Below are 27,613 nucleotides of genomic sequence, written 5' to 3' on the forward strand. Positions count from 1 at the left end.
CCGTGTGGAACTTTGTCAAATGCCTTACTAAAATCCATGTAGATCACATCCACTGCACTACCCTCATCTATATGCCTGGTCACCTCTTCAAAGAACTCTATCAGGCTTGTTAAACACGATCTGCCCTTCACAAAGCCATGCTGACTGTCCCTGATCAGACCGTGATTCTCTAAATGCCCATAGATCCTACTTCTGAGAATCTTCTCCAACAGCTTTCCCACCACAGACGTAAGGCACACTAGTCTATAATTACACGGACTATCCCTACTACCTTTTTTGAACAAGGGGACAACATTCCAATCCTCCGGTACCATGCCCGTGGACAACGAGGACATAAAGATCCTAGCCAGAGGCTCAGCAATCTCTTCCCTTGCCTCATGGAGCAGCCTGGGGAATATTCCATCAGGCCCCAGGGACTTATCTGTCCGAATGTATTTTAATAACTCTAACATCTCCTCTCCCTTATTATCAACATGCTCCAGAACATCAACCTTACTCATATTGTCCTCACCATCATCAAGTTCCCTCTCATTGGTGAATACCGAAGAGAAGTATTCATTGAGGAGCTCGCTCACTTCCACAGCCTCCAGGGACATCTTCCCACCTTTATCTCTAATCAGTCCTACCTTCACTCCTGTCATCCTTTTGTTCTTCACATAATTGAAGAATGCCTTGGGGTTTTCCTTTACCCTACTCGCCAAGGCCTTTTCATGCCCCCTTCTTGCTCTTCTCAGCCCTTTCTTAAGCTCCTTTCTTGCTTCCGTATATTCCTCAATAGACCCATCTGATCCTTACTTCGTAAACCTCATGTATGCTGCCTTCTTCCACCTGACTAGATTTTCCACCTCACTTGTCACAGATGGTTCTTTCACCCTACCATTCTTTATCTTCTTCACCGGGACACATATATCCCTAACATCCTGCAAGAGATCTCTATACATCGAGCATATGTCCATAGTACATTTCCCTGCAAAAACATCATCCCATTTCACACCCGCAAGTTCTAGCCTTGTAGCCTCATAATTTGCCGTTCCCCAATTAAAAATTTTCCTGTCCTCTCTGATTCTATCCTTTTCCATGATAATGCTAAAGGCCAGGGAGCGGTGGTCACTGTCCCCGAGATGCTTACCCACTGAGAGATCTGTGACCTGACCCGGTTCATTACCTAGTACTAGATCTAGTATGGCCTTCCCCCTAGTCGGCCTGTCCACATACTGTGACAGGAATCCATCCTGGACACACTTAACAAACTCTGCCCCATCTAAACACTTGGATCTAATCAGGTGCCAATCAATATTAGGGAAATTAAAGTCGCCCATGATCACAACCCTGTTATTTTTGCACCTTTCCAAAATCTGCCTCCCAATCTGCTCCTCTGTATCTCTGCTGCTACCAGGGGGCCTATAGAATACCCCCAGTAGGGTAACTGCTCCCTTCCTGTTCTTGACTTCCACCCACACTGACTCAAAAGAGGATCCTGCTACATTACCCACCCTTTCTGTAGCTGTAATAGTATCCCTGATCAGTAATGCCACTCCTCCTCCCCTCCCCCCCCATCTCATTTAAAGCATTGAAATCCGGGAATATTGAGAATCCATTCCTGCCCTGGTGCCAGCCAAATCTCTGTAATGGCCACTACATCATAATTCCATGTATGTATCCAAGCTGTCAGTTCATCACCTTTGTTCCTGATGCTTCTTGCATTGAGGTACATATACCTCAGCCCTTCTGCCTTACTACCTTTACACCGTTTATTCTGCTTCTCTTTCCTCAAAGCCTCTCTATATGTTAGATCTGGCTTTACTCCATTCACTTCTTTCACTGCTCTATCACTCTGGGTCCCATTCCCTTGCAAATTAGTTTAAACCCTCCCGAACCATGCTAGCAAACCTACCTGCAAGGATATTGCTCCCCCTCGGGTTCAGGTGCAACCCATCCAATCTGTACAGGTCCCACCTTCCCCAGAAGAGATCCCAATGATCCAAAAATCTAAAACCCTGCTCCCTGCACCAACTCCTCAGCCACGCATTCAACTGCCATCTCCTCCAATTCTTACCATCACTGTCACACAGCACTGGCAGCAATCCTGGATTTTTAATCTCTGACATTTCCTGTCATTTCCCTGAATGCTCTTTTATTTCTCATTTGGTTTGGCCTGTTGAAAATCTACCATATTGTTGGACCTTATAGAGAGAGGTATTTATTATGAATTCTTTGAAAACAGGTGATCCTCCGATTTTCTACATCAACAAATTGGGTGAGTTGGTAAGGTAATATTGCATCTAAGTGTAGTATTTACAAAGGAATTGAATATTTTTTCCAACAATTTTGGTTTTTAATTTTTAGTAAATCATTGACAGGTTTTGGATTTTTTCTTTTGATTTGAAATGATGCACAATGTTTTGTAGGTTAGCTCAAAAATTCTACTTCAATATATCTTAAATATAAAAATGAGACAGAATGTGAAAATTGTTGTGGGAGCCGAATACTTTTTCAAGGTATTGTATGTGAGGTCACCTCAGAATTGTCTGATGCGCAGAACCTGTATGCACATCACCTGGGAGCTTTCCTAGCACCTTGTGGAATTTTTTATTTGTGACATAATGTCAGTGATCAAAAAGCATTTTGGAATTCAGAGGTTTTTGGAATTATGAATTTTGGATAGTGGGTGCTCAACCTGTATCAGAAGGCATACATCCAAGGTGAATGGGTAAGTTCAAAGGGCATAATCAGCAGCAAGCGTTTTTACACGGTAGTGGGTGTCTGGAATGCATTTCCATGAGTGGTGATGAAGTTAAATATCATGCCTAGATAGGCAGATGAAGGGTAAAGATATTGTGAAAGCAGAAACGATGAGTTAGGTATTTAAATGCTAGTTTCATTAGTTAGGCTGAAGGACGTGATCCTGTATTGGTCTTTGTTCTTCATTTTTGAAACTTTGCTGCTCTCTCCTATCACTGCTATTATTTCTGATATACTAAATACTTATAAATGCTTCAAGCAGTGTGATAGCATCTTTTATTGCTGCTTGACTCCAACCAAGTGCATTCTAGCCTTGCCCCCTCAAAGATCATTTTCTAGCATGATATCTTTCTTAAACTGCCGCTTATTCCCTAGGTTTGCTGAACATCTGGTAGCCTGGTTTATTAAGTGCCTAGTTGTACTCTTTCGTTAAACCTCTTTTTAAGGACTGCTTCTGTTGTGTTCCTACACTACTGATTTTTCATGCAGCTCATCAATCTTGCTTATTGAATCATGCATTTATATACATAGTTCTATTTTGTCCATCTCATGGTTTTATTGTCTCCTCCCATCCACAGTTTTACCACTTCCTGATTATCCAACTGGTAGTTCTCAATTTTCTGTGGTTACTTCTACGGTTTCATACTGTTGCTCACCCCCCAATTGTTATACTGTAAATTCCACCCATAGATTCACTAGCAAGCCAACCCATGTCCATCCGCATCTAGCATCAGCAGACACCTCCAGCTCCAGAACTGGTCCCAATGGCCCATATATCTGAAACCTTCCTCCCGCACCATGTTTTTAGTTAAACATTAATCTTTCATGCCTGTCTATTTTTTAATTCTTACTGGAACATTGTGTCTCAGGATTCTCATGGTATTTTTATAAGTAATTTTTTTTCCAAATGAAAGTAAATCAATGCTGTCTCTTCCACAGATTACTGAAATTATTACACTGAGTCTTGAAGGCTAAGTACTGTGGTTTTGCTGTTCTGGATCAATATGAAATGGCTTTTTGATCTTCACAGAGGCGAATCACTTTAGAGTCCTCCAAAAGACATTGAATCACTATTTCTCCCCTTGTCAGTTCTTACAATTTATCTGCTTAATTTAATTTCTCTAACTCTTCAATTGTTTGCTCTTCCCTGTAATCTTTCAAATGTCTCTATTGTGGCAACCAGAAGCTATGTTTTGAGTATTCTGAACCAATATGAAAACTAATTCATGTAAAAATTGTGTCCATCGATCATTAATGTGGCTCTTCTGATTCTGGTAGACCACAATAGCATTCAATAATATTGCTAGTTTATATTTCATATTGAGGATCACTTTGTTATGAAATACTTTGCATGTAAGTGAACTGAGGAAATATTTTTAATTCTAGGGAGACCAACTTTTGAAGAAATGGGGACATCAACCACAAGAAAACATGAATTTACTCGCTCTGAGAGTGAGAACTGGCGGGTTTGCAGAGATGAACAGAATGGTGAGGATGATGATGGAGGTTGGCGTTTAGCGGGTCCTCGTCGAGAAGGTGATAGATGGCAACCACATAGTCCAGGTGTGAGAGCTAAATAAGTTTCTTGGCCTGTTAATGGTAAAGGTTTGGCTGCTGTCTGTCATGTTGTACTGAACACATAAAGGAACTTTGGCTTAATGTCAGTCATGGTTTGGAAAAAGAGATTGAAATTGTGGCCCGGAGAAAAGTGCATATTGTTGTAAATAATGGAATAAATCTTAAGGTAGTCCTTTAAAATTAGTAAACTTAACTAGTAACAGCTTGAATAGTGAAAATAGAAGGCTGTTCTGTTGTTAAGTTCAGTATGGGAATGATAAACTGAGTTGATTATCTTAAAGGAAGTTGATAGAAACAGTGTCTGATTCTACTTATCTTTTGCAATCAAATTTTTTATACTTATTGCAAGAAAGTTTAATAGATCATGTTGATTGGCTCAGTTATACTAGCTTTCTAAACATAGGGTGCTATACCTTGCTTGTCACACATTTGGAACTTCAAATTTATAATACAAGTTTCTAAGGAGTTGTAGTGCGTTTCTAGAGTTGTGCCTGTAGATGGTGCTGTATTGTCACGACAGATTGATCCAGCTGAATTACTGTTGGAATTCATCATTACACTATGAAGCTAACAGCATCTTTTGGAGTTCACACATGCACTGTTAAACACAGATCCAAACAACAGTAAGTTTCTTCACAGCGTTTTCCTGGAGATATTAATGAAGTGATTAACTTCAAATATTTGAAACCTATAAAATACCCTGAAGCATAATGGTTTGTTGCATGAGACATAAATAGGGTTTTTAATTTTTTTACTAAATTATATTACTACTTACCGCAATCTTGAGTGTTTCAAAATATTTTGTAATGTTTTTGATATTTAAATTCCTACTTCCTGTCTTTAGAATAATAAAAAAGAATAATAAAATTGAAGTATTACAATATATTGACATATATACCTGATGTAAATTCATCATCTTTAAGTGGAGAAATTAGTGATTTCCACAGTTGAATTTGATGAACGAGATTCCAAAATTGGCTACCATTTTTATGTTAACAGCATTCAACTGGGTTCATTGATAGTTTCAACAATGAAAAGAGAAAGAGAAGCATTTATTAAAATAAATTTGAATGAACATTGAAAATCTTGAGCTGAATTCTCATAGCAGTTTCTGTGTTTATAGATTATCGGCCATGTTTTTTAAACAGTTCTTGACTCTAATAAAGACATTTTCATAAAACCTGTGGGGTAAAGTAAATATGTAGAAATGTATAAATAGTTAAAGTGGTGAAATAAGTGACAGATAAACACACTCACCCTTATTTTGACACCTATGATATATCTCTTGTCAACAAATGAATTTTGTTTAGTTGATTAATATACTCTACAGTTTGATTTTCTTCTCTCAAAACATAGTATATGCATGGATTATCATCACAGATCAGAAATTACTTTAAACTAAAATCTTTATTCCAAACTGGAGTACTAAAGCCATTACTCCTAATCTGTTGTGATTAATTACTACTTGGATTTTTTAAGACTTTTTATTTTGCCTCTTTTATTATCATTTTGAGAATTTACATTGTTTTTAGCATTAATTTGTGTTCAAACTTTTTAACAGATGGGCTTGTTCTACAGGTTGGAGAGAAGCTACAGAGCGCAGGAGACGGTTTGAATTTGATTACAGAGATAGAGATGATGAACGAAGTTATAGACGTGTGCGCTCAGGTAGCAGTGGTGTGGATGATGAAAAGGACAGTTTGCCAGAGTGGTGTCTAGAGGATGCAGACGAAGAGATGGGGACATTTGATTCTTCAGGCGCATTTATGTCCTTAAAGGTAGGGAAATTCTAATACACAATTTTTAACTTTGAGCTTTCTGGAATGATGGGTATTGTTATTCAAGTTACTACTTTCAGTGTCTAGATTTTTATTAGCTTCCAAATAATGTAGTTCTGATTGAAGCCTCTGCATCTTAATGCCTGATGACACCCACATGTGGATAAAAATTACTTCTGGGCTATTGACTTCCATTGTACTCTGAGTAAGCTATTCTATAAACTTGCAGTCAATGTAATTAACTGGTTTGGGGCTAATTTAGCAAGATTTTAAAAAAGAAAGTAATGGTGTTTACTTGTTTTTTGAGGTAGTAGTTGAGGGATATTGTTAGGTAGAAAGTTGGCTGCAGTTGATCTACCATTTCTGATCTGGAGTACTTGGAATTAACAGTTATTATCTATTGTAATGCTTATGTGTTCTAGTACTGGAAAATTATGATGCAGTTGAAAGATAATATTTTACATAAAATAAGAAGCAGTTAAGTTTGAATGAGGCCCTCAGGGCTGTGTGACGTGCCAAGGGATATTTTTTGGCTAAATACTTTAGAGTTGTTGAAGTGGTGCCTGGTGGCCAAGAGAGAAATTCCACAGTAGAAATGAGATGAATGATCAGATATTGTATTCATGTAGGTTGAAGTCACACTTTAGCCAACGTATCAGGCAATTCTCTTCTTAGTGTTACATGATTTTATTCCCATTTGAATAAAGCAGGCAGCAGATTGGCATAGCTGGTCAAGGTGCTAACTTGCAGTGATAGAAAGCCAGGTTCATTCCTAACCTTGGGTGATGTCCGTGTGGAGTTTTGGAATTCTATGACTGTATGGGTTTCTTCCAGACGTTCCCAGACACCTTTTGATTTGCTCTTGGAGTTCTGGTATTTAATTGGTTGGTTAAGTTTCTGGTTCATTATGACCTGTATCTCTCTCTCCTTACCTCCATCCCAGTTGTTGACTATAGATATTGCTGCTTTATATGATTTTTGGAATGAATTTAAATTATTTAAGAAATTTGCTAAACATGTTTAAGCAAAGATATGGTTCAAGAACATTTCTGCTGAAGTCTTGGGTTGAGGTTGACCCTTCAAAAATGACTCTAATCTTTATTCTAATCCTACACAAAACCCAATTTATTTTCCCTAGATCCCTATCTAGATTCTACTACTCATCTCCACACTAGGGGCATGTTATAGTGGTCAAATAACCTGACAAGCTCCATATCTTTGGGATGTATAAAAAAATCAGAGCAGCCAGAGAAGCCAGGGTGGTCATTGGAAGAATGTGTAGACACCACACTTACAGAACCGTAGATGAAGATTAAACCAAGATTTCTAAAATTTTAGCCTCACCTGGATTCCATTGATAAATAAAAAGGTATGTTGCTATTTGGGATTTGAATAGGGAAGGTCATGGGTTAAAGAGATGTTGAAGCTTGGTGAGAGTTGCTGTTAGTATTGAGTCATAGTAAAGTGATGGAAGAGTGGACATTCAGACGAGCCATGAAAGGTTAGGTAAACAAACTGCTCAATTGCAATGCAAGTTGAATGGATTGCACCAAATATTTTATGTTCTCTGGACTTCTGGAAATGTAGGAATTAGTGGATGGGCAGGTGTTCAAAGACCATCTTTTTTGAACACTGAAATTATGTTGATATTCATGAGATTTGCTGGATAATTCAGCTGTTTGATGAGTGTTCACATTGGTGTGAGCTCGAAGTTGGTCTTTGGAAAAGCCCAAACTAGAAGAGGATTGTAGATCTATTTCTTGAAGTGTATTGGTGAATGGTGAATCTGTGGAATTCTTTGCCACAGGTAGTTGTGGAGGCCGTCTTGATAGACATTGATAGATTCTTGATTGGTCAGAATATAAAGGGATTTGGGGAGAAGGCGGGATATTGGGGCTGAGAGGAAAAGTGAATCAGCCATGAAGAAATGGTGGAGCAGATATGATGGGGCAAATGGCCTAATTCTGTTCCTATATCTTGTGGTCTTATAAATTAGGCGTAATTTTTGTGATGACCAATTTGTATGCACTTACAAAGGTAGATTGTCCGTTGATTAATATCTCATCTGGAAGATAACGCTAAAAATGATCTTCAATTACTGTCAGTCAGTATTAAGTGCCTAACTTTCCAAAGATGGACATAAATTTACAGGTTCCTCACTTAGTTCTGCTTCTGATCAGATTCCTCAAGTGAAAATGTTTGTAGCAGGTTAATAAAAGGATTTCAAAATCTGTGCAATATAATTCTGTCAACATAAAATTTATTTGTTTTATGTGTTTTAATTGTTAACGAAAGTTTTTAACTGCATATATTCTTTACCTTATGGCTTTATAGAAGACTCCCAAAGAACCTATTCCTGAGGAGCAGGAATTAGATTTTAAGCAGATAGAGGATGGAGGAGAAAGATCAAACTCAGAGGAAAGTGAAAAAGAAGCTAAGGAACCTGATAAGAATGCCAAAAAAGAGACTGATGAAGGTATATTATGAAGTTCTTCAGTATAAAAAGATATGACCCTCAAGTATTTCAATTGATTTTCTTGTCAGTTTCCTTCTTGTTTAAGATACAGGATTTAAAATTGTTTAATGTTTCCTGTACATAAGTGTAAAGGAGAATGAAATGATTGTTACTCCAGATTGGCTGTGGCACAAAAAAGCAAGATAAAGAATGCAATAATAAAAAAATACAAATACATAAGCTAGCTTTTCTACATAGATTAATTGTATATCCATAAAGTGATACTTAGCTATACATAAGGTGACTGACAGAAATCAGTAAAATTATGGTGGAGATATTGATCAGCCTAACTACTTGTGGATATCGACCTTATTCTGGTGGTCCTGGCATAGATGCTGCATAGCCTCCTCCTTGTGAGAGTGGGACAAACAGTCCTTGAACAGGGCTGGTGGGATGTTACTGGCCCTCTTCCAGCACCTTTCTGTGCATATGTTCTTGATGGCGGTTAAGCTGGTGCCAACAATGCGTAGGGAAGTTTTGACTACCCATTGTAGAGCCATCATGTCTGCCAGTGATGCAGCTTGTGAAGACACACTTTGTTGTGTACCTGTAGAACGACATGGGTATAAATATGCAAAGCCCAGCCTCCTTAGAAAGTAGAGACATTGGTGAGCTTTCCTAACCGTGTAGGATGTGTTCTGGGACCATGAGAAGTGGTGTGTGATGTGAGCTCCTAGGAGATTGAAGCTGCTTGCAGTTTCCACTGCTGTGCTGTCGATGTAAAAGGGGGTATGAGTTTTCCTGAATTTGATAACCATCTCCTTTGTCTTGTTGACATTCAGGAAGAAGTTATTTGCCGGGCACCAGGCCTTAAACTTTTTCACCTCATCTCTGTAGACAGTTTTGTTGTTGTTGATGAGCCCAACCCTTGTCATGTCACAGGCGAACTTGACCATGTAATTGCTCGTGTGTTTGGTTGTACTCCCTTCATAAAGATATTGGCATCTGTACCTATAGATTTGGGGATATTTTCACAGGTGCCCCGGCCAAAGTAACCTTCATCTAGCAATTAGGCTAACTTAATTCTTAACCACCATCTTCACATGCATACAACTGGCAAAGTTCTCTGGAGGGCAGTGGCTTTTTTCATACTAATTTGGCTGACAAAAGATAATTTGTCACAGACTGCGTGAATCACAGATTTTCTAGATCTATATGTCAAATAAATTCGCTGGTTTCTTTGATTTACTGAGGAATATTTCATGAGCTGATCTCAAATTATACTACAGGAACTCTGTTACGTGTTCCCTTTCCTTGGTAAAAGATGTCCATTCATGTAACTTGATCTGTTGAACTCAAATTATTAAATAATTTATCTTGGAAGTATTCGTAGCACAGGGAAGTAAAATGTGAAACTTCTTGCTGAATTTGGACTGTTGGTGGTTGAATTATATGCAGTGGGTTGCTTATTATTTCTAATTTTATAGAAACAAACAAAATGGAAGAGTCCAAAGACGTTCCCTGTGCAGCTTCACCTACTCCTCCTTTAGAACCACAGACAGCAATGGATTCCAGCCCACCCAAAAAAGAAGAAAACAGACCAGAAAAAAGTGAGGATACACAAAAAACCACATCTGCCCCTGAAGGTATCAATATTTGTAAAATACATCCAAGTTTTGAGGCATTGAGTGAACTTAAATCGTGCTGTTCATCCTGGTATTCTGACCTTTAAGACATTTAGAATTAAAGAGACCATGTTTAAATTCATTTATTCTCTCTCCTTGTAATTATTTTCTGAAAGAAATTATTTCAGAGAATTTGCATGGTTATTTGTTCTGAATTGGCCTTTATGAAACAGAATACTAAATGAGCACAATAATTCATAGCATTGTAGTTTTAAATTGAAATGACATGCATTTTCCAAAATAAATATAATAGATATTATATTTAGTTCTATATTAAATAGATTGATTTTAATTCCAAGATTTATTAATATGTGGTCATAAATCAGTTTGAAATTGGAGTGTTTCCATATTAATTTTATATGATTCTTCGCATGCATTTGTGTTGCTTTCTAATTTCATTTATCTGTTCTATGTAATTGTCATAATATCAAACTTTTTGTAGTTAGAATATAGGCAATGAAGCATGAATTTCCTTTCATGGCACCTATTTTGCCACCTCATCCCTGATCCCTTTTGAATATTTTCATGTCTAATTCTACACAGCAAAACAGTTGTTCCTATTGAAGTCGGACTGCTGACAATTGTTAGCTGTTTTGTGTAGATAGACCAACATGGGAATTTGTCAAATGAATGATGCTTAGGGCAGACATCTTCTTTAATAGAATACCTGGTGTAGTTTCTCAAACAACTGATTTGTGAACGCATAATTATTGCTTAAGAGAGATGAATGAAACTTAGGGCTGTAATGCTTTAGATTGGCTTAAATAGTGAGTCAGTTGCAGTGGTCTTTGGCATTTTGGTCATTGCTAATTAAGAAAAACTATTCAGCAAGCAAAATGAAAGTAAATTTTCTAACCTGAAGTTATGATTTTATTTTACCTAGAATGTGTTACGTAACCGGCAATAATAAATATCAATCGAGACGGGGTATATAAAAACAACCAAGTATTTATTAATCACGGATAAACGATAAAAAAAACGAAAACTTTAACCGGAAGTTAACCGTTATGCAGCTGTTCAACAAATGGTCACTCGGCACTGGTTCTTAAAGCATTAAATGTCAAAACAGTTCTTAAAGCAATAAAGTCAGATGTAGTTCTTAAAATGGTAAATTCGAAAGTCCAGCAGATTTATACGTTCAATTGGGAGAGACTTCTCTGGAGAAGGATTTCTTCATAGACGCAACTTTCCTGCTGGTTCTGTCCAAAGGATTCATGATGCAGTAAATAAACAGTTTAAAACAACTGACCTTAATTTCTTTTAGAGAGAGCAAACCTTTGCATGAACTCTTTGCTCTTTTGGCAAGAGTTATTTTCAATGCAGGTCGCTATTCCTTCAACGAAAACTCAATAAGGTCAATCCTTTGTTGAACTGCCGAATGGTACTGACCCCTCTCAATCCTTCGGGTTCTGTACTTTGATAAAGTCTTCACTCTCCCTTCTACTGCTGCTGGAATAAGGTACATCAGCACATCTAGCAAAAATTTCCAGTCCAGAAATATTGTACCTTGCAACAGAACGCACAACCGTTTCAAAAATGAAACTGCGTCACAAAAACAAACACGCAACAAAAACGGAGACACACCACATTCTACCTGGAAATCTAAAAACTAAAAACTAACTGCGTCATCTGGGGTCTACCCTTATATACCCGTGGTGCACATGTCATCACGTGACCTCACATTGGCGGGAAAATTACAACAGGTGACCTCTAAAAGACCATTACATCATTCTCACAAAAAAAAATCACAGATCTCCTTGAGGCATGTAACAAATGGAAGAAGCTGAAATTTATTATTTTTTATTATTTCCTTCTCACTGGGCATAGCGAGTATGTGCAAAATCACTTATTTTGGTCTATAACCTTGAAAGTAACCTTTTTGCACAACAATGAAAATTCTAACTAAATGTTAGAGGTAAAATGAGAATTTTCTTTTACACAAGACTTGGAATGCACTACCTTAAAAGGTAATGGAAACTGATTTTGCAGAGAATTTCAAATTAGATCATTTGTAGAAATACACATTTGGCTGTTCAGTTTGATGACCTCATGCTCTGAATCTTTTTGCTTTTTGCATATTTTCTAACCTCTTGTGCTTCAATTCATACTGCTTTGTCTCTTAGGAATGTTTTACAAGACTTGGAGCCAAAGAAATGAAATTATACAAGGTTGCTTAATTATTTTACGTGTGTTCTAGTAACAGAAACCGGAGCTGCCTCAGATCAGAAATCTCCAACTCTGCCTAGTAATGCCTCTCCTCCTGCTGCTGATGTGTCTTCAGTGTCTCCCTCGTCTACAGCTCCAAATGTTGGAAACCGTAGCATACCTCAGGACAATGATGATGAAGAAGGGCTTAAACACCTTGAACAGGTATTCGATAGTAGGAACAATAAATTATGAATAATTTGCCTTTTTCTCATAATATATGAAGATCCATGTCAAAATTCGTATGCTTTTTCTTGAACTGTATATCCTGTGTTGTAAATGAAAAATTGCTCATTTCTTGTACCAACTCAATTCATTGCAACAGTGCATTGAGATAGTGTAAGGTGAAACAATAGTGCAGAATACAGTGTTGCAATTCAGAGTAATAGCACTGGTAAGGTGCAAAGGCACAACAAGGTATATTGAAATCATTTTGTTGTACTTGTGATTCATTTTCCATTATATTTGCCTGCTTCTCTAACATGCATCTTCTATTAACTTGCATAAAAGAGTATTCAAATCCATTTTGAACTTGTGCGTTTACTATTATCTCATCATTTAAAAAGAAAGTACTCAACAATTTAGCACATTGTATTACACCTGATTCCTGCACTACCCCACAAGTCAACTTGTAGCAGACTCATTATTGTTTCTGTTTTCTATCTGCTAAGGTTCAGTCTTTTTTATTATGTTAGCCCTAATATCTTGCACTGTATTCTTGCTTACCAACCTTCTGTATAGCTCCTTCTGAAAATTTAAATACATTGGTTCCCCCTGCTAGATATGCCTTCTATGAACTTGGGTAGATCAGTCAACCATTAATTCCTTTACATAAATTCATGATGAACCTGGTGTAAAAATGTATTAACTGTACATACTGTTCTAATTTCTTTATTTTGTTTCACAGTAATGAGTCAGTGAATATGTGGCGATTGACTATCTTGACATAAAGGACAGTAGCATAGTGGTTAGCATAATGCTAATAGAAAGCCAGCAACCCGGGTTCAATTCTGTCATTACCTGCAATGCGTTCGTACGTTCTCTCCGTGACCACGTGGATTTCCTCTGGGTCCTCCGACTTCAAGACAGGGTAGTTTGAGTATCTCAGTGGGCAAAACGTCTGTTAATGAGAGGTCAGAGGAGAATAGTCAGACTGGCGTTGAAGCTGACAGGAAAGTGACAGCAACTCATAACACACTTTACTACAGTAATTTGCTGAAGGGCATCTCTGAACACACAACATATCAAGCCTTGAAGTGGATGGGCTATAGCAGCAGAAAGCCATGAGCATGCACTCAGTGGCCACTTTATTAGGTACAGTAGGTACCTAATGAAGTGGCCACTAAGTGTAAATTGGGCTATTGAGAATGGAAAGAAACTTCGTGTTTGTGAATGTTTTTAGTGAAAGGTAGTTGGAGTGGTCCAAATTTGAGGAAGTAGAGACGTACAATGTAGTTTAATGTAAGTGTATATAACTGGGTTGCATCTTGCATATAGTCATTCTTCAACAAAATTTGAATAATATTTTTTTCCAATTCAGGAAGCAGAGAAGATGGTAGCATCTTTGCAGGATAATGCCATAGATGATGAAAGGCTATCAACACAAATTCAAGAGCAACGGACTAAAGCTGCTACCTTGCCATTGTCTCATGAAGCTGCAATGAAGTGGTTTTATAAAGATCCCCAAGGAGAAATACAAGGTATATGTTAAAAGCTCCTGGAAATTAGTAATTTGTAAGCTTTGCATCTTGACTTTTAAATCCTACTTGTATAGGAAAGCATTTAGAATTGCCAGCAAGTAGATTTCAAGTTACTATTTACAGTTGGAAAACAATTTTTTTGTCTGCAGAGTACTACAGCTGTTAATTATAAATTACTTGCATTTATTTAGCATTTCATTGGGAGTCCACACTAAGTGTTGTTTCCCCAAATAAAGTGACAATAAAGGATTGTGATACAGGTGCAGGCAAGTAGAAATTCAAACTGCCATTTTAATGTCACGAGTTTATTTTTCTGCTTTCTATAAGTTATAAAATTTTAATACAGGCAGTTCCATTCTCTACCTTCTTGCTCTTTGTCATACTTCTGCATACCCACACAATGTGGTGTACATATTACATGTGGGCTTAGTGATTTACAATCTAGAAAGTTGATGTGACATTCATTTTGGTTGAATAATTTTTTAACATTCATAGATTTTTGGGGAATTTATTCATGGGAATTGGAGACTGCATGAGTTTGTTCATCTGCCACAGTTGTAGGGTGAAAAGGTGGGATTATAGAACAGTAAGCACAGTACAGGTTGTTCAGCCCACAGTGTTGTGCCAACTTTTTTATCTGCTCTAAATTAAATTTGATTCTTCCCTCCCACAGAACCCATAATTTTTCTTTCATCCATGTGCTTATTTAAAAATTCTTTTAAATGTTCCTAATATATCCACTGCCATACCTGGCAGTGTGTTCCACCCACTCACCACTCCATGTAAAAAAAAATCTACCTCTTTGACATCCGCCCTCTATACTTCCCATCAAACACCTCAGATTTGTATCTCTTCATATCAGCCATTTCTGCTCTGGGCAAAGAAGTCTTTGGCTGGCCACTGTATCTGTGCATCTTATTACATCAAGTCACCTTCCATCTTCCTTTGCCCCAAGGAGAAAAACACTGACTTGGTCAGTCTATCCTCATGACACGCTCCCTAATCAGACAGCATCCTGGTAAATTTTCCTGCATCCCCTCTAAAGCTTCCACATCTTTCCCATAATGAGATGGCCAAAACTAAACACAGTACTTCATTTGGTCTACCCAGAGTTTTATAGAGCTGCAACATTACCCCTGTCTAATGAAGCCCAAAACACCATACACTTTGACCATCCTATCGGCTTGTGCAGCAACTTTGAAGGATGTATGGATGTGCTCAAGATCCCTCTTCCACACTGCTGAGAATGCTGCTATAATACTCTACTCTGCCTTCAAGTCTAACCTTCCAAAGTGTATCACTTCACACTTTTCTGGATTGAACTCCATCTGCCACTTCTCAGCGCACAACTCTGCATTCTATTGATGTTCAATTGTAAATACAACTGTCCACAACACCATTAGCCTTCATGTCATCTGCAGACTTGGTAATCCTCATCCAAACCATTTGTAAAAATCACAATAAGCAGCATCTCAGAACAAATCCCTGTGGAACACCACTGGTCACCGGCATCCAGGCAGAATATACTGCAGCTAACACCACCTTTTGTCTTCTGTGGGTAAGCCAAGTCTGAATCCATGCATCCAAATTTCCCTGGATCCCAGCCTTCTGACTTTGAATGATTGGATGAAAGTGCACAGATAATGATTTGTTCCGAATTCTGGAGTTACCTATCCTCTATTTGTTTTCTTCATTTCATTCCTTTGGCATACTTAAGATCAAATACAGCCTTCCAAGTTGCAATTATCATTTCTTAACACAGATATGTATTAGATATGGAGTTTAAAAAAGAGAGACTAGGGTAACAATGGGTTGCTTGTGGAATATAGAACATAGATGTGTGGCAGGCGGTGTTGAGAAATGTTATGTCATCCATTGTGATATAATTCGGAATTTATTTTGAAGATGTTGTTTAGCTGTGGGAATAATGGGAATTCTTATGAAAGAAATTATGCAATTCATTCAAACTCATTCTGTTTAAAATTCATTTGAGACCAATAACCTGATGGACCTAAAAATTACTGTCTTTTAACTGACTTTTTATTGTGAAAACTTGAAATAATTTTTCCTTTAAAATTAATACAATGATTTTTGAAACCTTTTGCTCATGTAATTAAAATGTGTTTCAGCCGTTGTTGCCATATGACATGATAGTGCTTGTTGACTTGAACATAAGCAGTAATTTTAAATGATCTTAAATTGAGCATGAGGAAGGCTTGGTTTTTTTCATGGTGGGAGAGTGCAATAATAAATACTGTAAGCATGCTGCACACACAAAAATGCTGGTGAATGCAGCAGGCCAGGCAGCATCTATAGGAAGAGATACAGTCGAAGTTTTGGGCCAAGGCCCTTCGTCCTGACGTAGGGTCTCGGTCTGAAACGTCGACTGTACCTCTTCCTGTAGATGCTGCCTGGCCTGCTGAGTTCACCAGCATTTTTTGTGTGTGTTGCTTGAATTTCCAGCATCTGCAGATTTCCTCGTGTTTGCGACTGTAAGGATGCTACTAGCTTAATCTGTAGTATCTTTGCAAGCATACACATTTTCAATTATATTTTAGAGATTTTAAGTGTTTCTAGATTTCCAAATAATTTTGAAAAATAGATCCGCAAAATATATCAGTTAAAGAAAATATTCCGTGGTGTTGCTGTTACTAGTGTTTACTGGAACTGATCCCCCGCCTTGGTTTCTGAAAGAAGCTGAGGCCTTCAGTTAAAAGTTTGTCATTAAAAGACTCAAAATTTAGTTGCAGTTCAAAAGTATATTTTTGTATTATTAGTTGAATCTTCAATATGTGCATTAGAACTTGGGTGCTGAGGGGAGGAAGTGCCACGTAGAAAAAAGATAATATGCATAGAACTGTGAGTCATGTTGTGGATCATACAGATAGATTGATGAATTTAATTAGATTATTGCAAAGAATTTAAAAGTTTTGAAGTGATATTGTGTAGTTGACATTTCTGTTATGAGAATCTATGTAGAGGTGTTTTTTTATTGCCACCTTTTGTATGGTAGATAAAATTGGCTAAATCAGGCTTTTTATTAATATAATTTTTATTGAGTTTTCAAAGTAAATACATGAGAAAATAATATCTACCCTCCCCCCTCCCCTTAATCCTCCCCCCCATATATATACTCCTATCTAAAGAAAAAGAAAAAAAAACGAAAAGAACCACCTGAATATTGGAAGGTTTGCCCATGCTCCATGGGATTAAAAATAAATTTAATATATGTTTGTTACTTTCCCCAAGGAACCAAGATCTTTATCATCGGAGCTGTAAATGAGGGCTCTAAATATTCAAAAATGTTTCATATTTATCTCTTAAAATCTAAAACATTACTTAGCTTCTCAACTCTCATAGTTCCCTGGGGCATCTCTTTGAACTTCACCATGTTGCTATGTGTTTCCCTCCCAATCATCCAGGCAAAAAGAAAAAAAAGATAGATAAGATACAAAAAAAGAAAAAACAAAATACCCCCCACTAATGTTGTGAATGAAAAGATACACAACACTACCATTGTGCGGGTCGTGGCTATTGCCACACTTGCACACATGAATAACGTAGCAATTGGTCAGTGTTTCTTCCAGCTCCCCTGTAACAAAAAACTGTGTGTGTGTGTGTGTGTGTGTGTGTGTGTGTGTGTGTGTGTGTGTGTGTGTGTGTGTATATATATATATATATATATATATATATATATACACACAGAGAAAAATTAATGTCATTATTCCCAGCTAATATTTCTCAAATTTTAACCTTTCTTCCCCTCCCTCATATAGTTAATAATATATTTATATATTCATCCGCCTAAAGGTCCAACAGACCTAATCCTTGATCCAGTCTTCATCTTCAATCCATCTCGGTCCCCTGGGTTTGTTCTTGTATCTGGTGAATATTCAAAGAATCTCGTACAAACTCCTCCGCTTTCCGGTAATCTTCAAAAAATCTTTTTTCTCCACCAGGCAAAAAAATCTTCAAGGTTGCAGGATAATGCAATATAAATTGATAACCGTGATCCCATAGGGCTTTTTTCACTGGATTAAATTTCTTCCTTTTCTTCAAAAGTTCATAACTTATGTCAGAGTAAAAAAAAAATTTCTTCTCTTTTATCATCAGTGGCCCTTTTCTCTTTTTGGCAGCTTGGGCAGCCGCCTGTAGAATCCTTTCTTTGTCTTGAAATCTTAAGAATTTTATTAAAAATTGATCGTGGATATTGATCATCTTGTGGCTTTGGTCTTAGAGCTCTATGTACCCGCTCAATTTCAATTGATCGGTCTTCCTCTTTCATTTGCAAAATTTTTGGGATCCACCTTTGAAAAAATTCTATTGGATTATCTCCCTCTATACCTTCTTTAAGACCAACAATTTTAATATTATTACGTCTACTAAAATTTTCCAACACGTCCACTTTCTCCAAGAGTCAATTTCTTTCCGTATTCCAGACAAGCACATAATTTTCTGTTTTTTCCACTCTATCGTTAAAATGCTTCATTGTTCTTTCCATCTTCTGAAGTTTCTTATCCATTTTATCCTGTCTTTTCATAGCTTTATCATAACACATCTTCACGTCTCTAAGCTCTGTTCTTAATTTTCTTAATTCAGCCGTTAATTGCAATAAAGCCTCTCTTATGTCTCCGTCGTCTCCTTTACTTCCAGTCCCTTCCAGTTCTTCCTCCTGTTCTTCATCTGTATTCTCTGCGATATCCAATTCTGACTCTGAGTCACTTTCAGTTGCAGTGGCCGTCGGTTCTTGTAGTTTAAGTTGTGTCGATTTGCGCATGCGTACTTCTTTGCGCATGCGCATTTCCGGCATCTTCTTCCGAGAGACCGCTACCGCACCGCCGCCATTGCTCCCTGTTCTTGTACGCCAGAGATAAAATACGTCTCCTCCGAAGGAGCTCCAACCTGAATCCGAGGCTCCATCGCTGCAGTAGGCCCTTTTTTCTTCCCATCTCGCGGCGGCTTCACAACAGCAGACTTCTTCTGTTGCGGTTTATGAGGCATATCGTAGAGTAGTCTTACGAAGTTTATAAGTAGTTTTCGGAAAGTATTTATTAACTTTACTTTGTTTAAGTGGTACTTTGCTGATTTTTTATGGGAGAACTGGATTTACCCATCTCAATCCCACGTCATCACGTGACGCCCCCGGCTAAATCAGGCTTGATAATTTCCCAGAGATGCTTGGCTTCAGCACATCAGTGGTGCATGTGGCTGCAGGAGGATAGAATATAAGATGCAGAATTATTCAAATGTGTTCATGATCATGTAAGAGATTTGAGATAAGAGAGAAATTACATGTTAATTAACCAACTTTTTCTTGTATCGTCTCCAGGAATGCAAGAGTGTTATCAGTCTCGGGTATGGGCACTGAATTCCGCTACTGAACTTGAATTCCAATATTCCATGCTTCCACATTATTTGATGATAATATTGCTACTGATTTTGTAGCATGTGTTTCTCTGGATTTTTCTGAGGTGTTGTACTGGGTTTTAAATCGCACTATACAGTCGGCCCTCCATATCCGCGGATTCAACCAGCCGTGGATCAGAATCGAAAAAAGCCCCCGGAAGTTCTCTCTCTCTCTTCTTATTCCCTAAACAATACAGTGTAACAACTATTTACATAGCATTTCCATTGTACAGGTTTCCCCCACTATCCAAAAGTAGAGCGAAGAAGCAATTAGAACATAGAACATAGAACAGTACAGCACAGTACAGGCCATTCGGCCGACATTGTTGTGCCAACCCTCAAACCCTGCCTCCCATATAACCCCTCACCTTAAATTCCTCCATATACCTGTCTAGTAGTCTCTTAAATTTCACTAGTGTATCTGCCTCCGCCACTGACTCGGGCAGCGTATTCCACGCACCAACCACTCTCTGAGTAAAAAAAAAACCTTCCTCTAATATCCCCCTTGAACTTCCCACCCCTTATCTTAAAGCCACGTCCCCTTGTATTGAGCAGTGGTGCCCTGGGGAAGAGGCACTGGCTATCCACTCTATCTATTCCTCTTAATATCTTGTATACCTCCATCATGTCTCCTCTCATCCTCCTTCTCTCCAAAGAGTAAAGCCCTAGCTCCCTTAATCTCTAATCATAATTCATACCCTCTAAACCAGGCAGCATCCTGGTAAATCTCCTCTGTAGCCTTTCCAATGCTTCCACATCCTTCCTTTTGTGAGGCGACCAGAACTGGACACAGTACTGAAAATGCGGCCTAACCAGAGTTTTATAGAGCTGCATCATTACATCGTGACTCTTAAACTCTATCCCTCGACTTATGAAAGCTAACACCCCATAAGCTTTCTTAACTACCCTGTCTACTTGTGAGGCAACTTTCAGGGATCTGTGGACATGTACCCCCAGATCCCTCTGCTCCTCCACACTGCCAAGTATCCTGCCTTTTACTTTGTACTGTGCCTTGGAGTTTGTTCTTCCAAAGTGTACCACCTCACACTTCTCCTGGTAGAACTCCATGTGCCACTTCTGCAACCTATCAATATCTGTCTGCAATCTTTGACAATCCTCTACACTATCTCAAACACCACCAACCTCTGTGTCGTCTGCAAACTTGCCAACCCACTCTTCTACCCCCAGATCCAGGTCGTTAATAAAAATCACGAAAAGTAGAGGTCCCAGAAACAATCCTTGTGGGACACCACTAGTCACAATCCTCCAATCTGAATGTACTCCCTCCACCACGACCCTCTGCCTTCTGCAGGCAAGCCAATTCTGAATCCACCTGGTCAAACTTCTCTGGATTCCATCCCATAAATTACCATTAATTTATATGAGAAAAATTTTTGCGCGTTCCCAGACCCAACAAATAACCTACCAAATCATACCAAATAACACATAAAACCTAAAATAACACTAACATACAGTAAAAGCAGGAATAATATGATAAATACACAGCTTATATAAAAGTAGAAATAATGTATGTCCAATGTAGTTTCACTTACCAGAATCAGGAAGACAGTGAGCACACTGGAAGGTTCATGCATTTTTCTATCATACAGTTCTTTGTAAGCACTCAAAACATCCTACAAACCTGCCCTAAACCTACGTGCCTTTTCAAAATTGAAGTCATACTTTTCTGCAATCATTGCAGCACTGTCAGTCGTAGCGAAAATCTCACACAGTTCAAAGTTATGACGGCTTGATGCTGAGACGCTGAATGCTATTTTCTCTTTTCGCCACTCTCGCTGCTCGGGGTGTGTGCACCCTCTATAACAGCTCACTGTAAAACAAACGCTGAACGCTAATTTCGCTTTTCGCTACTTCCACTGTTTGGGGTTCGCGGAAGAGCTACGATGGTTGCATCTGTACTGAACATGTACAAACTGTTTTTCTTATCATTATTCCCTAAACAATACCGTATAACAACTATTTACATAGCATTTACATTGTGTTAGGTATTATAAGTAACCTAGAAATGATTTAAAGTATACGGGAGGATGTGCGTAGGTTATATGCAAATACTATGCCATTTTATATACGGGACTTGAGCATCCACGTAATTTGGGATCCACAGGGGGTTCCGGAACCAAACCCCTGCAGATACGGAGGGCCGACTGTACAGTAATGTCAATGCGGTATATTTTGGGTGTTCTCATTCAAACGAAAGTTGGTTCAACGTTGGTTTCTGTGCATTCCTACCAATAGGTAAACTGGCTTTAACATGAGACACCAAATATAAATGTGTAATAAGGAAATGTAATGACCTAATGGCTGGCATTTGCAAAGAATGTCTGGAACTGCAGAAAGGATTACTCTTGACTCATCAGCATCTCATCTGTTCACCCTGAGGCCAATGATCTAGCTTTATACAGGTGCATGAACAGAGCTCTTTTGTGATATATCTGTGGAGTCTTGTGTTACTCAGCTTTATATAGCACGTTACTCAATGTTTTCTCAACTTGAAACCTCATTAGTTGTAACTTGCAAAAAAAAAATCAGCTTACACTCATAATATTTATACACCATTATCACAGATATTAAATATACTATAAAATACTTTTTCATTGATTTGGCTTCTAATTTGATCCTAAATTATCTATTGCACTTTATTTTGTTTCCACCTTAAATTTCCAATCAATTGCTTTGGAAGTGGGGGCAAAATATTTTTTCTGGTTATCTGGAAGAATGCATATACTGATGGTTTTCAGTTTTATATTTATGTCACTTCTGAATCCTCATCTTTTAGCAGATTACCTGCTGTACATTGTAATGAATTTCTATATTAATTTCTGCTCACCATAGCGTCAGAGTATATACTCATATTAGACACTAGCTCAGACCTCAAATCACAAGCCACTAAATTGTGTTTCTTCTGGCTTTGTAACCTGAAATGTTTTCTGGTCTTTTACTCAAATATCCCTGTAATTCAGATTAGCTTTAGGTATTAGCTATTTTTTTTTTGCCATTTTTGTGACAGATGTGTAGTAACATATTGTGCTAAACTAGCTAAACAAATATTTTGAGAAGTATTCTTCTGAGTAACATTCATAAAACTGAATAATGTCAAACAGAAAGGATTTCTATAAAACAAAGGATTTTCAAAACAGTTACAATTCCTATAAACTAAAAAGACATATTAATAATGCAGATAAATGAATTGATCATCACAGAAATCGAAGCTAGAGCAATGGATTTTAGGTCACCCCGTTGAAGTTCTTTACCCCATTCTTAATAAACCTGAACTGCTCTCTACATTTATACAGTAACTTGCCTCTTGGGTGACTTCACACGTATTTGGTATTTCCTCAATCCCCTTTTTTTCCACACCAAAGGTCTAAAGGCCTCTTGGAGATGTAGGTCCCAACTACGCACAATCAGTGCTGTGAAGTTAACTTCCTGAATACATAAAACTTTCAGCTATAAACACATCAGTTATTCGATATACTAAATGATGTTCTCCACCTGGTCTGTAAGCTTCCTTGAACTGAGCAACTTGGTCAACTTGTCTACTTTGAAACAAACCAAATTAAATAACCCATTGTCTTATACTGCATATCAAGCAGCAATAAACAGGGTGATTTGGGCTAGCAGTCTGCTCCGTAGACAGTTCATTTGCGAAGTTGTGTTTTCATCTTTAAGCTGATTATGGCTTTCCATTTACATTTTAAAAACTGAAGACTGGCTCCCATTTACAAGCAGAAGCTAAACAAAGTTGTAGTTGGAAATTTTCTTACAATTGCTAAAAACCTACAGGTGGCAGCTGCTGTGTTTAGAAAACCGAATTTGGTAAAACATGAGGCCTACTGGCCCAACAAGCGGATATCCATCACACTTAAACCAGTAAGCATCTGGCCATTAAAATCTAATAGCCCAGTAATTAAAATTCAACTCAATAAATTTTATCTGAAGCAAATGAAACTAACTCTCTCAGGTTGACTAGTAATGGATTCTCAGAATTTTGTCCTATTTATCAATACTAATGAAAAACCCAATTTCCACACATGAACAGGAGAGTTAGGGCATTTTTCAACTTAAACTTATATCAAATGCTTTTGAAAGGTTAATCACACTTAAAAAGGATCTAAAAAATACCTAACTCGCATCCAACAATATTTTCATGAAATGTCATTAATCTCTCTCTGCTCATATATTGGAAAGAAAATGTGTCATAATTGTAGTTACATGACAGTTAATCAATCTTAGATTGACTATTTTAAGGAAGCATATTTTCAATTCTTCATCTGTGATTATTCACCAGTAGGATTATATTGTCACATATAGGAAAACATATGTGAAATGCATCATTTTGCATCAATGATCATCACAGTCCTGAATATGTGCTGGGGACAGCTGTTAAGTGTCGCCATACTTCCAATACCAATATAGCTTGCCCACAATTTAACTTACTAAGATTACACTTAGTAATCAGAAATATCTTTGGAGATTGGGAGGAAATAGAGCAAATCTGCACTCTGTTCACTGTCATAGGGTGAATGTACAAACTTGTACAGTCAGTCATTGAACATTGCAGCACAGAAACAGTCACTTTGACCCATCTAGTTCATGTCGAACTATTATTCTGCCTAGTCTCATCAACCTGCACCGGGAATATAGCCCTCCAAACCCATTCCATCCGTGTACTGATCCGAAGGAAGTAATTGGTCCTTGAACCAATCCTCAACAGACTTTCAGAGGTGGAGAGATCAGCAAGTTTAAAATTCCTTGGTGTTATCATTTCAGATGACCTGTCCTAGGCTCAGCACATAAGTGCAATTATGAAGAAAGTTCCTCTGCTTCCTTAGCGGTTTGTGAAGATTTGACATGACATCTAAAACATCAACAAACTTCTACAGACATGTGGTGGAGAGGTAGATTGACTAGCTGCATCATGGGCTGGTATGGGAACACCAGTGCCCTTGAAAAGAAAATTTCCTACAAAAAGTAGTGGATACAGCCCAGTCCATTATGAGCAAAGCCCTCCCAATCATTGAACACATCTACACGGAGCTTTGTCACAGGAAAGCAGCATCTATCATCAGGGACTCCCACCCCACAGGTCATGTTCTTTTCACACTGTTTCCACCAGAAAGAAGATAAAGGAGCCTCAGGACCACTACCAGGTTCAGGAACAGTTATTACCTCTCAATCATCAGGCTTTTGAACCAGAGGGGATAACTTCACTCACCCCATTACTGAACCGTTCCTATAACCTATAGGTTTACTTTCAAAGACTCTTCATCTCATGTTCTCTATTTATTGCTTATTTATTTATTATAATTACCTTTATTTTTTTCTCGGCTTTATTTTTTTTCAGGGTAAAACCTGAGGCAGGGGCATAGCCAAGCACGCTCATTTGTCAATTGCTAGAAACTTTCGGACTATTATATTGGTGGTTAGTATTGTGGCTTCCTGAAGATTTACATATAGATACTGCTGCTGTGTAACCCTAATTGTTTAATGCTATTATGTAGTGATTTTGGGATGACACCAGTTGTAGATAATACTATCTGGACAATGTACACCTTGTTCATTTTCCAAAGTCTTTCAATATCATCTTTTAATTCAGCATTTGTCTGGTGTTTTTCACGTGTTAATTTCTATACATTGTGTGTGTGGAATGGCTATATTGATTAAGAAAGTTGTTCTTTTTTTTATCCTGTATTACATCTGGATGGTTATTATGGATTGTCTTATCTGTATTAACTGATGGGTCATAATATAGCTAATATGTTACTATTAGTATATCTTTCTGTATTTGCATGGTGTGCTGTCTTTTGCACACTGGTTGTCTGCCCTGTTGGTGCAGTTTTTTATTGATTCTATTATGGTCAATGGATTTATTGAGTATGGCCACAATTAAATGAATCTTAGAGTTGTATATTGTGAAATGTATTTACATCGAACTTTGAAATTTCTCTTAACTATTGAAATCAAGCCCACATCCACCAATTCTGCTAGCAGCTCTTTCCACACTCATCACTTTTTGAATGAAGAAAGTCCCTCTTGAGTTCCCCTTAAACATTTTTACTTTCACCCTTAAACCATGACTTCTAGTTCCAGTCTCACTTATCCTTGGTGGAAAAGCTTGCTTGCATTATCCTTTCTATATTTTCGTAAATTTGTTTACCTTTGTCAAATCGCCCCTCATTCTTCTACTTTCCAGGGAATAAAACCCTAACTTCATCTACCTATGATGCCACTTTCAAGGAATTATGGATTTGTGTTCTGTTTTACCGCACTCAATTTTACAGTTCACTGTGTTGAGTCCTACCCTGGTTTGTCCTTCCAAAGTGCAACACCTCATATTTGCCTGCATTAACTTCCATCTGGCACTTTTCTGACTGGTACAGATCCAGGTGCAAACTTTAGCCTTCCTTGCCATCCACTACACCCCCAATCTTGGTGTCATCTGCAAATTTGTTGATCCAGCTTACCACATTATCATCCATATCATTAATGTAGATGACAAAACAACAATCCTAGCACTGATCCCTGAAGCACACAATATTGCACAGACCTCCAATCAGAGAGGCAGTCATTTGCTAATACTCTATAACTTCTCCCGCAAATCCAGCTTCGAATTCAATTTGCTTCCTCATTTTGAATGCCAAGTGACTGAACCTTCTTGATCAACTTCCTATGCAGGACCTTGTCAAAGACCTTGCTCTAAATCCTTGTAGACAAAATCCACTGCCTTTCCCTTATTAGTGTTCCTGGTAACCTTGGAAAAACTCTGATTGGTTGGACATACCTACCACACACACAGCCAAGACCATTTTCAAATCCTTTTTTTAAATGGACTTAATGACCAATCGTTTAGAAACATAGAAAACTTACAGCACAATACAGGTCCTTTGGTCCACAAAGCTGTGCTGAACGTGTCCTTACCTTAGAAATTACCTTGGGTTACCCATAGCCGTCCATTTTTCTAAGCTCCATGTACCTATCCAGGAGTCTCTTAAAAGACCCTATCGTATCCGCCTCCACCACCGTCACCGGCAGTCCATTCCCCACACTCAGCACTCTCTGCGTAAAAAAAAAACTTGCCCCTAAGTTTATTGCAAAATTGATTATTTGCTGAATCTTTGTTTATATGGTGCACAACATGACCTGAAAGCAGAAGTAATTTGCAGCCCTGTAATAGTGCAGAGCTTCCTAGCTAAAATTTTCTCCTATATATCCAAACTTTTGAGTTTCTTTCTTCGCTGTACAGGGAGGAAAATTCTAAGAGGTCAACTTTCTTTGAGGCGTCAGTTGCAGAATTTTTTGCCAATTAGCATGTTTAGTTTGCAGCTATTCCAACAAGTCAATTTTGAATGTTTATCTCAAAAGGTGGTAACTGTGGCTGACTGGCTATTGTTTAATGTTGACTTGAACAGCATTTTTGATTATTGATCTGTATTTTTGGAGAAACTCAATTAGTCATCAAATTCCCTTTGTCACGGTATTTTTAGTTTTATTACATCAAAATATTAAAAATGCTGGTTCTTTTCAGAACTATAATGGGATCTTTTTGGTTATGCACTGCAACTTTGTTATGCCTCAAGATGAGGAAAGGTTTGGGTGAGCAATACCTACAAAGTGTTTTACAAATGAAAGCACTTTTGTATAAGGGAAGGGTCCTACTGAAAGGTCTTGGCCTGAAATGTCAACAGTACTCTTTTCCATGGACGCTACGTGGCCTGCTGAGTTCTTCCAGTATTTTGTGTGTGTTACTTACAAATGAAAGTGTTTATCTTTAGTTTAAGGGCATTTTTTTTGCTTATCATTTAGTTCTATGATTTATGGGAAGGTTGTTTTGGGAAAGTCTTGCACTGAGCAAAAATTTGTCAATCAACAGTAGTTCCTGTACATGATCCAAAAATTAGATTATGAAGACACGCAGTCCTCTTTTATTGTCATTTAGTAATGCATGCATTAAGAAATGATACAATATTTCCTCTGGTGTGATATCACAAAACACAGGACAGACCAAGACTGGAAAAAAAACTAACAAAACCACATAATTATAAC

The 27,613-nt window shown here is 37.8% G+C and overlaps 1 protein-coding gene across 3 annotated transcripts in view; it reads left to right on the forward strand.

Moving 5' to 3' along the window:
- Positions 1–27,613, forward strand: part of LOC134345393 (GRB10-interacting GYF protein 2-like) — a 194,989-nt gene that overhangs the window by 96,378 nt on the left and 70,998 nt on the right. For 2 of the 3 annotated variants that reach the window (XM_063045984.1, XM_063045985.1), the window contains exons 9-14: positions 4,129–4,305; positions 5,899–6,098; positions 8,433–8,574; positions 10,041–10,199; positions 12,436–12,608; positions 13,984–14,143. In XM_063045984.1, the coding sequence (XP_062902054.1) occupies positions 4,129–4,305; positions 5,899–6,098; positions 8,433–8,574; positions 10,041–10,199; positions 12,436–12,608; positions 13,984–14,143 (1,011 nt within the window). The remainder of the gene's footprint in view (positions 1–4,128; positions 4,306–5,898; positions 6,099–8,432; positions 8,575–10,040; positions 10,200–12,435; positions 12,609–13,983; positions 14,144–27,613) is intronic. The other variant, XM_063045986.1, reaches the window with a different exon arrangement.

The sequence above is a fragment of the Mobula hypostoma genome, chromosome 4, assembly GCF_963921235.1.
Source record: "Mobula hypostoma chromosome 4, sMobHyp1.1, whole genome shotgun sequence".
Lineage (NCBI taxonomy): Eukaryota > Metazoa > Chordata > Chondrichthyes > Myliobatiformes > Myliobatidae > Mobula > Mobula hypostoma.